The sequence below is a fragment of the Lepisma saccharinum genome, chromosome 7 (genome assembly GCF_977018435.1).
Source record: "Lepisma saccharinum chromosome 7, izLepSacc3.1, whole genome shotgun sequence".
Taxonomy (NCBI): domain Eukaryota; kingdom Metazoa; phylum Arthropoda; class Insecta; order Zygentoma; family Lepismatidae; genus Lepisma; species Lepisma saccharinum.
This window is the reverse complement of record NC_139235.1, coordinates 39,417,464-39,431,215: the sequence shown is the minus strand read 5'-3', so window position 1 is coordinate 39,431,215 and position 13,752 is coordinate 39,417,464. Positions and strand designations below refer to the sequence as shown.

Here is a 13,752-nt window from a genome sequence, read left to right as displayed (position 1 = left end):
AATGCGGATTAGTTAGTTTTTGGAATATATTGTGTAGATTTGTTTCTCTAGAAAGGCGGTAAGTGAATTGATGGAAACAGTTATATTTGTGGAGTGATTTGCTGTCACGAAATGGCATTAATTTGGAAAGAAAAGTAAAATAAAATTAATAAATAAATAGCATGTGTAACACAAGAAGAAACATCGCAAAGTGATTCCGGACGTCAGGTCTTGGACTGTGTATTAGAGTTTATTTTTCTATGTTATTAGAATATAAATAGTATCCTGAGAGATATTTCATACCGAGGCGACAAACCACAAATGTCGCTTGAAAGCGAGCAGTCGGAAATCAATGCAGCCTTTCGAACCGTAGGGACACAAGCTCTGACTGCACCGTTTCCTCAAGGAGAGTTTACACCAAAGCGACACGCGACAAACGATACAAGGATTTCACACCAAAGCGACACGGGTCCTTTGGTCCAAGGCAACTTTCACACCGAAGCGACACATGTTGCTTGGAAAGGAGCCAATCAAAAGCAACATTTCACATCGTAGCGGCATGACGGGAAGCGCAGGCCAGCGTTCGGTTGGTGAAATCCTCAAGCGATAAGTGTCGCTTGCCGCTTGTCGCTTTGGTGCGCAATCTCACTAAAGCAAGACACTCATTGCATCGCGTGTGCGAACAACAAACATGTTGCAAGGTATTGAGGAAATGGCCCAGTTTGAGCGACGCACAAGCGACAAAGCGACACGTGTTGCCTATCGTGTCGCCTAGATCTGTAGTTGTAATGTGCGGTTTATCGTGTCGCCTATCTGTTGTTCGCAAGCAACGCTTGCTAATAGACTGAAGCACCATGTCGCTTGTCACTTAGTTGGGAACTCCCCCTGTAGCGCGTCGCTTCGGTCTCAGCACCCTTCCTTTAAGGAGCTTTCCGACCGAAGTAACAAGTAGCACGCGAATACGCCATATGAACGTGTCGTTTGCTGTTTGGATCCCTCATGTGCAATGAATGCTATTTTACAGTCTGGAAGTGTGTGTCACTAGTGTGACAGTGTGAACATCCCGTGTCGCTTGTCCCATTGGTTTGAAAGTTGCCTTACACTCATGTCGATGGCACTAAGAAAGTTTTGTGGGGTTCCCCTTGTCGTTTCATGCAATCATCATTATCATCATCGCCGCTATTAGTTTAAAGCGGAAGAAAAGAGACAGTAAATATCCAAAAAAATACAAATGCTTCAGTGTGTATATCTTTAAAAGAAATGATGATGATGATCATAATAATGAACCTAATTCATACACAAAAATTTAGTTGCCAAGAGCATTCCACGCGTATTTTTTCTCCCGTATTATTAACGAAAGTATGACTATAACAGGACATGGTCGACTGTCTATAATGTTCGTTAATATCTTCGCGACCACTGTACCAAATATCATAGCAATTATCACATTCATAGAAATGCTTCATGTAAAAGAATCAGACGGTGCAGCGAAAACTCCATTTACTTCCATTATAAGCACCAGCACCTCTAGTGGATCATTTTCTAGTGGAACCATCCAGAGAGCGCAGAAGCATGCCGTTTTCCACACTACGTTATTCTAGGTGCTGTATTAAGAAGTATCGTTTGTCAATATGGCGTCCATGAACTTCCGGTTTTCCACAATCATGTCAATTTGCCATGCTCTAATTCACATAAGCTACCGTCAAACCGAATTTCACTTCTCTATCTTAAGAAGCGACATTTTTCAATATGTCATCCATGAACTTCCGGTTTTCCACAATCATGTTGATTTAACATGCACTAATTTGCAAGATCTACCACCAAACCGAGTTTCACTTCTCTATCTTAAGAAGTAACATTTTTCAATATGGCATCTAATTTCCAGTTTTACCAAAATCATATTGATTGGCAATGCCAGGTCAACCCGAATTTAAGATCTGTGACTTAGATGGTAACATTTTTCAATATGTCGTACATTAACTTTCCCTTTTTTCCACATGTATTAGTAGGTAATATTCTAATTACATAAACTATCATCATGTCGAACTTTCAATATCTTGCTTGAAAAGATTTTTTTTAAATATGTTCACCTTGCACCCTAATATTACGTGTATTGGTTATATAAAAGTAACATTATTAGTAACAAATCTCATGATTCCATATTTATTTATATATATACAATTTATATTTTATTGCCTACAACCTCAATTAATATTAGTTCTTATCGATTTTTCAAGAATTCAACAATGAAAGTTTTAAAATGAAGAGTTACGTGACATATATTTTCTGATCCATTCAATACCCATTTGATTTGTTGAAAAAAGGTTTTGTTACAATTGTACCCGATCCTAAAGTTCAGATATACCCATCATGAATTTGTACCGGTATGATTCTAAGGAGAGGTATGTACCGTAACAGAACCGGCATTCAGATAAGGAACAAGTTCCATGCTTTCTGGTACGGGTATTTTAACGTTCCACTCTGTGTACCCAAAGCTGTCGTCCCCAAAGCACTCTCGGGTACGAACAGAACGGTATAGCAGAAGCGTTACTGTTCGCCTTACCAAGAGGTTCTGGTATTTTCCTTGGAACGGTCCATAGCACTTGGGCTGGTATGCGGTACCCGGTACGGAAATAACGCGGAACGGTGACAAATACCAATGAATTGCGTTACGTTACAGGTCCCTGGTATTATCTAAGCAGACCAGGTTTATTTTTTGTTCAAATCATGCTTTAAATTAATACAAAAGTTCATGTAAAAAAAAAAGGGCCAATAATTTTTTATGTGGGGTTGGCAACACTGATGAAGTTGAGCATGCACAGGAGCATGCCCTAGTATTCTGTGCTTGCAACAGAGATAGAATCATCAGAGTGGGGTTGTGTATGTGCAAGTAGCAGTAAGGTGAAATGGCTGTCATGTTCAGATGGACGATCTGGTGGAACGTGTTAACAAGAAAGTGTGTTCCAATCGCCGGTTCACAATATATATCTGCAAAAACAGTGCATCGAATTGTGACTGACAACCTGGGGTATCACAAACTGTGTGCAAGGTGGGTACCAAAAATGCTGACAGACGCTCGCAAAAAGCAAAGGAGGACAGCTGCACGTGATTTTTTGGCCCGCTTCAGGGAGGATGGGGATGACCTCTTTTCGCACATAGTGACGGGGGATGAAACATGGATATCGTACGTCACTGGGGAGTCGAAGCAACAGTCAATTTAATGGCGGCACTCTGGTTCTCCTAAAGCAAAAAAATTCAAACAAACACCATCAGCTCACAAAATCATGGCAACCGTGTTTTGGGATCAAAACGGTGTGATTTTTGTGGAATTCTTGGAACCAGGACGAACAATTACAGCAGAGGTGTATTGCGAAACACTGAATTATCTGTGACGTGACATCCAAAATCGGCAGAGAGGAATGAATGCTATGCTGTGGATTTTTTCTGATCCATGACAACGCTCGCCCACACACAGCTGCTCATACTGTTGAGACAATTCAACGATTTCGATGGGAACTATTCAATCATCCCCCTTACAGCTCTGACTTTGCCCCCCAGCGATTTCTTTCTTTTTCTTCACCTAAAAAAGTGGCTTGCATCGAAGCATTTCAACGACAGTGACATGCTCAAGACATCAGTTCTGGACAGGTAGATTTTGGCTACTTCCTACTTGTCTCCTACTTCCAGTTGAATCTTGGATTCTTAAAGCTTCAGTGTGTGGTCTCCAGCTTTACTTTGGCATGGTTCCAGCCCTCAGCATCTACTTAGTTCTTATCCTCTGACTGTCTCAACCACATTGACATCTGATGGCTTCTACGGGGTTGTTCGCTTTATATCCAACCATTTTTGACGGGTACTCACCTTAAGAGATACCGCGCCGCCACCGATCATGTTCTATTGGACCCCCAGCATTATGGACTATTGCCCGGCATCGCAGTTTCCATTGCAGCAAGCTCCGGCGCAGGACAGGCATGGGAATTCTGTCCCACTCCTCCCTGCAAGCGTTCCATAGACCATCCAGGGTGCGTGGGCGGTGATGTTGAAGACGTCGTTTCAACAGTCCAAATGCGCAAAAATCCATTGGACTGGTATCTGGGCTTTTCACAGGAATGTCTTCAAATGGAATGACACGAATTTCTAATTCCTCTGCCATTTCCTGATAAACACGTAGTGATGTTCTGGTGGTATGACTCGAAGCCTTGTCCATATGGTTCATCACCTGGTTCGCGTCAATTCCATACAATTGTGGGATGTCTCTTCAATAGATAGTTGTCAGAATGGAGTCTTGGAAGTATCTGGCATTCACCTTCACATTTTTATCCACCTTACCCTCATATCCGAATCCCGTCACAACCGTAAAGCCACAATGGAAACTATCCCTGCACTGATGAACAAAGTTTCTGCGCTCCTTGCCTTCAATGTCACGGTATGTGATCACCTGAATGTGACCACCAGCAGTGACACTTTGCTTGCAGCCCTTCTCCTGGTGGTTTTTGTGGGTGAATGTTTCGCAAGGAGAGCTTGTTGTGTGTAACGGGCCACAATAGCTTTCGCAGTAGTCGCCCCAAGTGTTAACCCATTCTCCCGACACTGTTTCACAATGCGTACGTATGTAAACTTATCATGGAAAAGGGCCATTACGTAACCCTCCCAATACCGGTTGATTTTCGGCACCATTTGATAACATTCACTAACAAAACTCACGCACCTACAAGGTGAGACACAACATTGCTCCCGTCAGCAGACCCATAGTTCCAGCATGATATGCCAGGTGGCAGCACTGAATCGAAAATGGTCGGATATAAAGCGAACAACCTTCTGCACTTGTCAGCTTTAGTTGCACCAGGAGTCTGATGGCCTCAAACTCCTGTTGCACCTTTCCCTCTGATGGTCTCTACTTGTGAGTTGCAATTCTACCAGGTCTCTGATGTACTCAGCCACTGAACTCCAGTTGAACCTTGACCTCTATTAACCTCTACTTGTGAGCTCGGGTTGCACTAGGTATCTCATGACCTCAAACTTTTGAACCAATTGCACCTTGGCCTCAATATCCTCTACTTCTGAGCTTCAGTTGCACCAGGTCTCTGATGGCCTCAGCCTCTCAACTCCAGTTGGAACTTGGCCTCTATTTGTGAGCTCCAGTTGGTCCCTGGTTTCTTATGATCACTACTTGTGAGTTCCAGTTGCACCAGGTCTGTGATGGCCTCAGCCTCTCAACTCCAGTTAGACCTTGGCCTCTATTTCTTAGCATCAGTTACACTAGGTCTGTGATGGCTTTCGCTTCTGAACCCCAGTTGGATGTCTCCATCTGATGACCCCTATTTGTGAGCTTCAATTTCACCAGGTCTCTGGTGACCTCAGCTCCTTAACTCCAGTTGCACCAAGCATCTTGTGGCCACCACCTCTGACCTCTGGTTGTAACTTGGCCTCTATCTTTGAGTTTCAGTTACAACAGGTGTCTGCTGGCTTTGTCTTCTGAACTCCAGCTGGATGTCACTGTCTGATAGCCTCCATTTGGGAGCTTCAGTTCTACCAGGTGTGTGATGGCTTTGGCTTCTCAACTCCAGTTGGATGTCTCCATCTGATGACCTCTATTTGTGAGCTTCAATTTCACCAGGTTTCTGGTGACCTCAGCTCCTGAACTCCAGTTGAACCAAGCATCTTGTGGCCACCACCTCTGAACTCTGGTTGTAACTTGGCCTCTATCTTTGAGTTTCAGATACAACAGGTGTCTGCTGGCTTTGTCATCTGAACTCCAGCTATTGTCACTGTCTGATAGCCTCCATTTGGGAGCTTCAGTTGTACCAGGTGTCTGATGGCTTTGTCTTCTAAACTCCAGTTGGATATCACAATCTGATGACCTCTACTTGCGACCTCCCATTCACCAAGTATCTTGTGATATCATCCTCTGAACTCCAGTTGCACCTTGGCCTCTATTTGTGAGCTTCAGTTACACCAGGTCTCTGATGGCTTTGTCCACTGAACTCCAGCTGGATGTTATCATCTGATGGTCTCTACTTGTGAACTCCAGTTGCACAAAGTCTCTGATGGCCTCAGCCTCAAACCTCCAGTTAGACCTTGGCCTCTATTTCTGAGCTCTAGTTACACTAGGTTTCTGATGGCTTTGGCTTCTGAACTCCAGTTGGATGTCTCCATCTGATAACCTCTATTTGTGAGCTTCAATTGCACAAGGTCTCTGTTGGCCTCAGCATCTCAACTCCAGTTGGAACTTGGTCTCTATTTATGAGATCCAGTTGGTCCCTGGTTTCTTATGACAACTACTTGTGAGTTCCAGTTGCACCAGGTCTGTGATGGTCTCAGCCTCTCCACTCCAATTAGACCTTGGTCTCTATTTCTGAGCATCAGTTACACTAGGTCTCTGATGGCTTTCGCTTCTGAACTCCAGTTGGATGTCTCCATCTGATGACCTCTATTTGTGAGCTTCAATTGCACAAGGTCTCTGTTGGCCTCAGCATCTCAACTCCAGTTGGAACTTGGTCTCTATTTATGAGATCCAGTTGGTCCCTGGTTTCTTATGACCACTACTTGTGAGTTCCAGTTGCACCAGGTCTGTGATGGTCTCAGCCTCTCCACTCCAATTAGACCTTGGTCTCTATTTCTGAGCATCAGTTACACTAGGTATCTGATGGCTTTCGCTTCTGAACTCCAGTGGGATGTCTCCATCTGATGACCTCTATTTGTGAGCTTCAATTGCACAAGGTCTCTGTTGGCCTCAGCATCTCAACTCCAGTTGGAACTTGGTCTCTATTTATGAGATCCAGTTGGTCCCTGGTTTCTTATGACCACTACTTGTGAGTTCCAGTTGCACCAGGTCTGTGATGGTCTCAGCCTCTCCACTCCAATTAGACCTTGATCTCTATTTCTGAGCATCAGTTACACTAGGTCTCTGATGGCTTTCGCTTCTGAACTCCAGTTGGATGTCTCCATCTGATGACCTCTATTTGTGAGCTTCAATTGCACAAGGTCTCTGTTGGCCTCAGCATCTCAACTCCAGTTGGAACTTGGTCTCTATTTATGAGATCCAGTTGGTCCCTGGTTTCTTATGACCACTACTTGTGAGTTCCAGTTGCACCAGGTCTGTGATGGTCTCAGCCTCTCCACTCCAATTAGACCTTGGTCTCTATTTCTGAGCATCAGTTACACTAGGTCTCTGATGGCTTTCGCTTCTGAACTCCAGTTGGATGTCTCCATCTAATGACCTCTATTTGTGAGCTTCAATTGCACAAGGTCTCTGTTGGCCTCAGCATCTCAACTCCAGTTGGAACTTGGTCTCTATTTATGAGATCCAGTTGGTCCCTGGTTTCTTATGACCACTACTTGTGAGTTCCAGTTGCACCAGGTCTGTGATGGTCTCAGCCTCTCCACTCCAATTAGACCTTGGTCTCTATTTCTGAGCATCAGTTACACTAGGTTTCTGATGGCTTTCGCTTCTGAACTCCAGTTGGATGTCTCCATCTGATGACCTCTATTTGTGAGCTTCAATTGCACAAGGTCTCTGTTGGCCTCTCACCACCTCTGAACTCTGGTTGTAACTTGGCCTCTATCTTTGAGTTTCAGTTACACCAGGTGTCTGCTGGCTTTGTCTTCTGAACTCCAGTTGGATATCACCATCTGATGACCTCTACTTGCGACCTCCCATTCACCAAGTGTCTTGTAGTATCATCCTCTGAACTCCAGTTGCACCTTGGCCTCTATTTGTGAGCTTCAGTTACACTTGGTCTCTTATGGCTTTAGCCTCTGAACTCCAGCTGGAATTGATCATCTGATGGTCTCTACTTGTGAACTCCAGTTGCACAAGGTCTCTGATGGCCTCAGCATCTGAACTCCAGTTCCACCTTGGCCTCTGATGGCCTCTACCTATGATCGCCAGTTGCACCAGGTCTCTGATGGCTTCCGCCTCTCAACTCCAGTTGTACCTTGCCATCTGATAGCTTCTACTTGTGAGCTACAGTTCCACCATGTATCTGATGACTTTGGTCTCTGAACTCCAGTTGGCCCCTGGTGTCTTATAAGTTATGACATCTACTTGTGAGCTCAAGTTGCACCAGATCTCTGATGGCTTCCGCCTCCCACTCTAGTTGGAACTTGCCATCTGATGGCCCTTACCTGTGTACTCCAGTTGCACAAAGTCCCTGATGGCCTCAGCCTCAAAACTGCAGTTGCACCAGATCTCTGATGGCCTCATTCTCTCACCTCCAGTTGGACCTTCGCGTCTATTTGTGACCTAAAGTTGGTCCCGGTCCCTGAGGTTTTATGATCTCTACTTGTGAGCTCCAGTTGCACCAAGTATCTCATGGCAACAACCTCTAAACTCCAGTTGCATTTTGGCCTCCACTTGTGAACTCGCAGTTTCACCAGTTCTCTCATGGCCTCAGCACCTGAACTCCAGTTGCTTCTTCACGTTGTGTGCCTCAACTTGTGAGCTGCAATTCTACCTGGTCTCTGATATCCTCAGCCTCCAAACTCCAATTGCACCTTGCCCTCTAATAACCTCTACTTGTGAGCTCGAGTTGCACCAGGTATCTCATGACCTCAACTTCTGACCTCAATTGCACCTTGGCCCCTGAAGTCCTCTACTTGTGAACTCCAGTTGCACAAGGTGTCTGATGGCCTCACCCTCTCAACTCTAGTTGGACCTTGGCCTCTATTTGTGAGCTTCAATTGGTCCCTGGTTTCTTATGACCTCTACTTGTGAGCTCCATTTGAATTAGGTCTCTGATGGCCTGAATCTCTGATTTCCAGTTGGATCTTGGCCACAACTACTGAGCTCAAGTTGTGTCTTGGCTTCTGTACTCTCTGCTTGGTAGCTCCACTTGCACCAGGTCTCTGATGGCATCAACCTGTGTGTTACATTGGGTATTCTTGTTCAGTTTTCTGCAAGGTTGAAACATCTGTATAAGAGAATTTTGAGGGGATAGAATGTCTCCTAATGGGTGCACAAATTTGTCTCCAATTTGTTGTTTGATTTGATTTATTTTACTTTGCTTTTCTGTCACTTTTGGCTAATTGCAAAACTGAGCCTGAATTATGTTATGAAGAAGGAATACACGAAAACACCCATGCCCAGGCTAGGATTTCAACCCCTGTCATCATAGTGCACTGTGCTAACTACTCTGCCATGGTCGGCCTATACCACATGTTAGACAATAATGTAACAATGCTTTGACATGGTAGCAGTGAGACAGGTGGGGGATGCCTAGCAAAAAGTTTGCTAACTACTTTGAAGAACCAGTGCGTATACATTAGTTTCATCTGCATTTTCCGTGTTATTTTTGCCTATCATAATTAAACCCTTCATTCTCAGCACAACTTCACCTTCATTAGAGTTCCTGCAATTCACCTCGCATTCGCAATATATAAAAATATCGTGTAATTTAAACGTTTCTACCAAACCAACCATGACAACATGCTGCCATTTCGTACTACTGCTGAATGTAAACAAAGATTTATCCTACATAGAGCGGCCATATTGGAAACACACTAGCTCTCAGGTGGTAATTTTATTTGCAAATTGACAAAACAATTTACTCGGCTTTTGCATGAGGATAAACTTCAAATCGTGAAGATATGCAGGCCTCTGGCATCACAAAGAGAAGAAGAGTGGATTTGATTTGTTATTTTGCGTTGCTTTTGTGCCACTTTAGCTAATCGTGACGATGAGGATGAGTGACGATACGATGAAATTCATGAAGGGACATTCAAAAAGAATATCCATGTCCATGCCTGCATTTGAACCTGGGACCCCTGGCATCATAGTGCGCTGTGCTAATAACCATTTTACCACAGAGGTTGCCAAGAGAAGAATGGAGTTCCTGTTCAAATTAAATATTCAAGGTAAGAAGTTTATTATACGCGTATATTTTATTCTCGCACGTACGCCTACATAAATATTTCACAATATGGGCCTCTATGTTTTATAAATAACCATGAAATATTTTCCTTATTGTTTTTATATTAATGAAACAGTGATATTTTTATAATTATTAGTAAATTGTAATGTATGTATTTTAATCGCAATGTCACATCACCTTAAAATCCAAGCAATTGAACGAAAAAGAATCTCCCATTTGAACATTATGATAAAAAGAGATAGCCCAGGTTTTGAACCCAGCATACACCACTGATACTTTCTCATACTGGTACATTACACCATATGATGGTTCGATACCTACCATATCTCAGGGCAAACCCTTACATACGCCTGTGCAGTAATGAGAAGGATGTGAGCTGTCCCTGCACACCAGTCTATTTGCAATATTTTTTTTAACCAGAGCAGAGATGTTGGATAAAAATTCAAAATGTCAGATTGCATGACAGGTTTATCAGGAACTTCTAGAGAGAAATCTGCAGTACCAAACAGGGCAGTAGCAAGATGGGGAAAAGTTTCCTACGAGGTACATCAAAATGTGACAGATTAGCCTTGGGCAGATCTTCCTAGTGCAACGGAAGGACAAATGAGTGATGTTTCTGTGTTTTAGGACAATAGGACAATAGAACAGCACTGTAAAGAACACCAAAGCAACATCAAGTACTTCCACCCTGGAAAGTCAGGACTAGCAGAACATTCAATCAAGGGACATAGACCAGATTTCAGCATCACAGAAATCATAGCCAAAACTTCAAACTTCTGGGACCGCATTATCAAGGAAGCAATAGCCATTCGTGAGGAAAAAGATAATCTTAATCGCAACACGGGGCTCGAACTGGACCCAGCTTGGTTAGTGTTTGTTAACCAGAAGCATGCACTCAGCAGATGAGCCTCCTGATTGGTCTGCCATCTTTACCAGAATCCCCTCTCCATGAACGTATATACACCGGGTTGATGCTCAGAACTGCACTTCTACCCTGAAAATGAGAGTGACGTTGGCTCTCGAAAGCTTGGAATATTTTCCATAACTCACCTGCTCTATAGCCCAAGAGAATCTATTCATCATTCATCGCCAGGAAAGATTCAAGTCTTACTTCAACCTAATATATTGTGCTGTAGTATGTAGTGCAATAGTCAATGCATTAAAATGTGTTCCTACATAAACCTGCCATTTCTATCTTGCTTCAGTAGGTTAATATTTAGTGTTTTTGTAACAACATTTAGACTCCAGTAACTTCTAAACTATGTAAAACTACTGTGACTTTCCAGTACTACTTTTTGTCAGTAGATTTGAAAACTGTCATAAAATTATACACGTTCCGTTTAAAAACACAAGTTTGTATTGAGGTGGCAACACTGCTGGCTGCTACATGACCACAATAAATGTATTTTTTGGTTACCTTTATCCCAATGCAGAAGTTCAATATTTTGCTTTGTTTTTTAACTACTTGAATGGAACATATTAGGCAAATCTTCCTTCTGTGATCTAATCATTTTCACACAATACCATGCTTATGGTATCTATGTCTTTATAATGGTACTAAGTTTTTCAAAGTTGAAACATTTTGAAGGCTTCTGCAATTGTGTAGTGGTAAAACTATCACCTTGTAATCAAGAGGTACCAGGTTCAATCCCTGGTGGAGACACATTGCACAGTAGTTTGAATTCCACTTTAAACTGTAGGTCTGTTCCTCTATCCGAACATAAAGTGGACTCAAAACAAACCTTGAAATATTTTACAAAGATCAGTTTTACTTCATGCAAATCTATACAGTAGTTCCAGTCACATTATGCTTATTCATAATTTTTATCCCAAATATAACTTAATTTAAATATTACTTACCTTTTTAATATGCCATTGATGCAATGTTGATATTTAGAAGACTGTGATGTCAAATATGCACTATGTGTCCTTATTGTTTCCCTGGTTACTTCCGTATTGTTATTTGAAGTTTGGTTGTTCATTAGTATTATTTAAACACTATTATTTGTCAGGGTATTGTATTTGATGTGAACAAGGGTGTAAGATCACAAATCACTGCATTCATTCCACATACTTGATGAAAATATGCATATGAAATGTGTTGAAATTTCAAATATGAATATGAAGTGATGTGGTTTCCAATATTTACGGTTTGCCAGGTAATTTCAGTTAGTATCTTTTACTTATTTTACTTACAATCTTTAACTTGTTTTACTTAAACAATAGTAATGAAATTCCTTGAGATACAACCTGAACATGGTTTAGAAATGTTGGAAGAAGTGTGAGCTAACTAATTCTTCTGACCTGGAAAAAAGAGTGTAATGTATGTTATTTTTCAGGTATGAGATGCTAGCCCAAAGTCAAAGGGACTTAACTGCAGAGCAGGCTGCTGATAGACTGAGGAATTTACCAGAAGTTCACTACAAATTATCAAAATAGTACACCAAGGTGAGAAAACTAAAGTTGGGTTCTTGTGAAAGTTGCTAATGAAGTGCAGAAAGAAATTCATTGAGAAAATGTGAGTTACCTTCATACATAATATTCATTGTTGTATTTTATACATGATGAAGGTACATGAAAGTCAGGTTGATCTCTAATTAGGTACATATATAAGAAACTGAAGGGTTTGATTTGTCTCAAAAAAATCAATGGAATTATTCTTTAATTGGGAGTATGAATATACTTTGATTGCAGAAGTGCAACGACAATCATTATGTGCACTGCTTATTTTATGTATAGGGAAAATGTTGTTGAATTATGTTATATACAGAAGGTCTACAGCATGCCTTCAAATTGTAATTATGTGTTCATAATAAATATTGATTTTTGTGAGGGATTTGTTGCTTTCTCATTATATAAACACGTGTGTTCCAAAATAAAATGTACATATACTTTGAATAATTATAACGAGAATGCTTATGAAAACACACCTAGGTTTTAGGATCTAAATTAATGAAAAATCAGGTGTGCAAATGTTCAAACTGATAACCATTTTGATACAGGCATAATAATACAAGCAGTAAAATTATGAATATCATGAATGATTTTTGCTTGTAATTTGGGTTCTTATTTGATGGCGGCTTTCAATTAATGGCTGTTCTGTTTTATGCCGTAAACATCATTATGGATGTGCCCCTATTAAAAAAAAAAGCCTTCAGTGATGTTTAATAACCTTTTCACCCAATGCAACTGATCATAAAATTTTCTTTAAGATGGCCTCTCACACCATGGAAAGGTGCTCAGTCCTGCTGGAAATAAAACTGCTCTCAGATACATGGCATGATTGATTTATGCAACATGATATGGCTGACTTTTGATCTCGCCAATGAAGTTTCTAGATTCAAATCCCAGTCTTGGCATGGGCGTCTTTATGAGAGTCACTTCAACAATTTCATCTAATCATCACTTACCCTCATCATCATGATTAGCCAAAAGTGGGTACAAAAGTGGTGTAAAAATATAGATTCATGCAACATGCTTCTAACTTCAACAAGCACTCTAGAGCTGCTTGTCAAGCAGATTTTTTTGATTTACACAAGCTGCAGTAACTTAATTTTCCTTCTAGTACCTAGTCATATCATAAATTCTGTTACAAAGTTAATAATGAACTACAGGCACAGTGAGCAAGCTAATGTATTAATATTTGGATCTTACAAAGGTACAGGTCTTGCCAACACTCACTGTTCAAAATGGCCACCTCTGGCCTTCACACAGGCCCGAAGTCTCTGAGGCCAGTCATCGATCGCAGCACGCATGGTCTCGAGGGGAATGTCTGCCACTGCCTTCACAAGAGAACACTTGAGACTCTTCCTACAGACCATGTCCTCCAAAACAGACCACAACCTGTAGTCCAATGGGCTGAGGTCGGGGCTGCTGGAGGGCCAATCAGCCGCAGCAATGA

The 13,752-nt window shown here is 41.8% G+C and overlaps 1 protein-coding gene across 1 annotated transcript in view; it reads left to right on the top strand.

Moving 5' to 3' along the window:
• Positions 1-12,681, top strand: part of Galt (Galactose-1-phosphate uridylyltransferase) — a 42,074-nt gene extending 29,393 nt beyond the window's left edge. The window contains exon 7 of the mRNA XM_083125179.1: positions 12,191-12,681. Within this exon, the coding sequence (XP_082981305.1) occupies positions 12,191-12,290 (100 nt within the window). The 3' untranslated portion in view covers positions 12,291-12,681. The remainder of the gene's footprint in view (positions 1-12,190) is intronic.
• Positions 12,682-13,752: the final 1,071 nt, after the last annotated feature.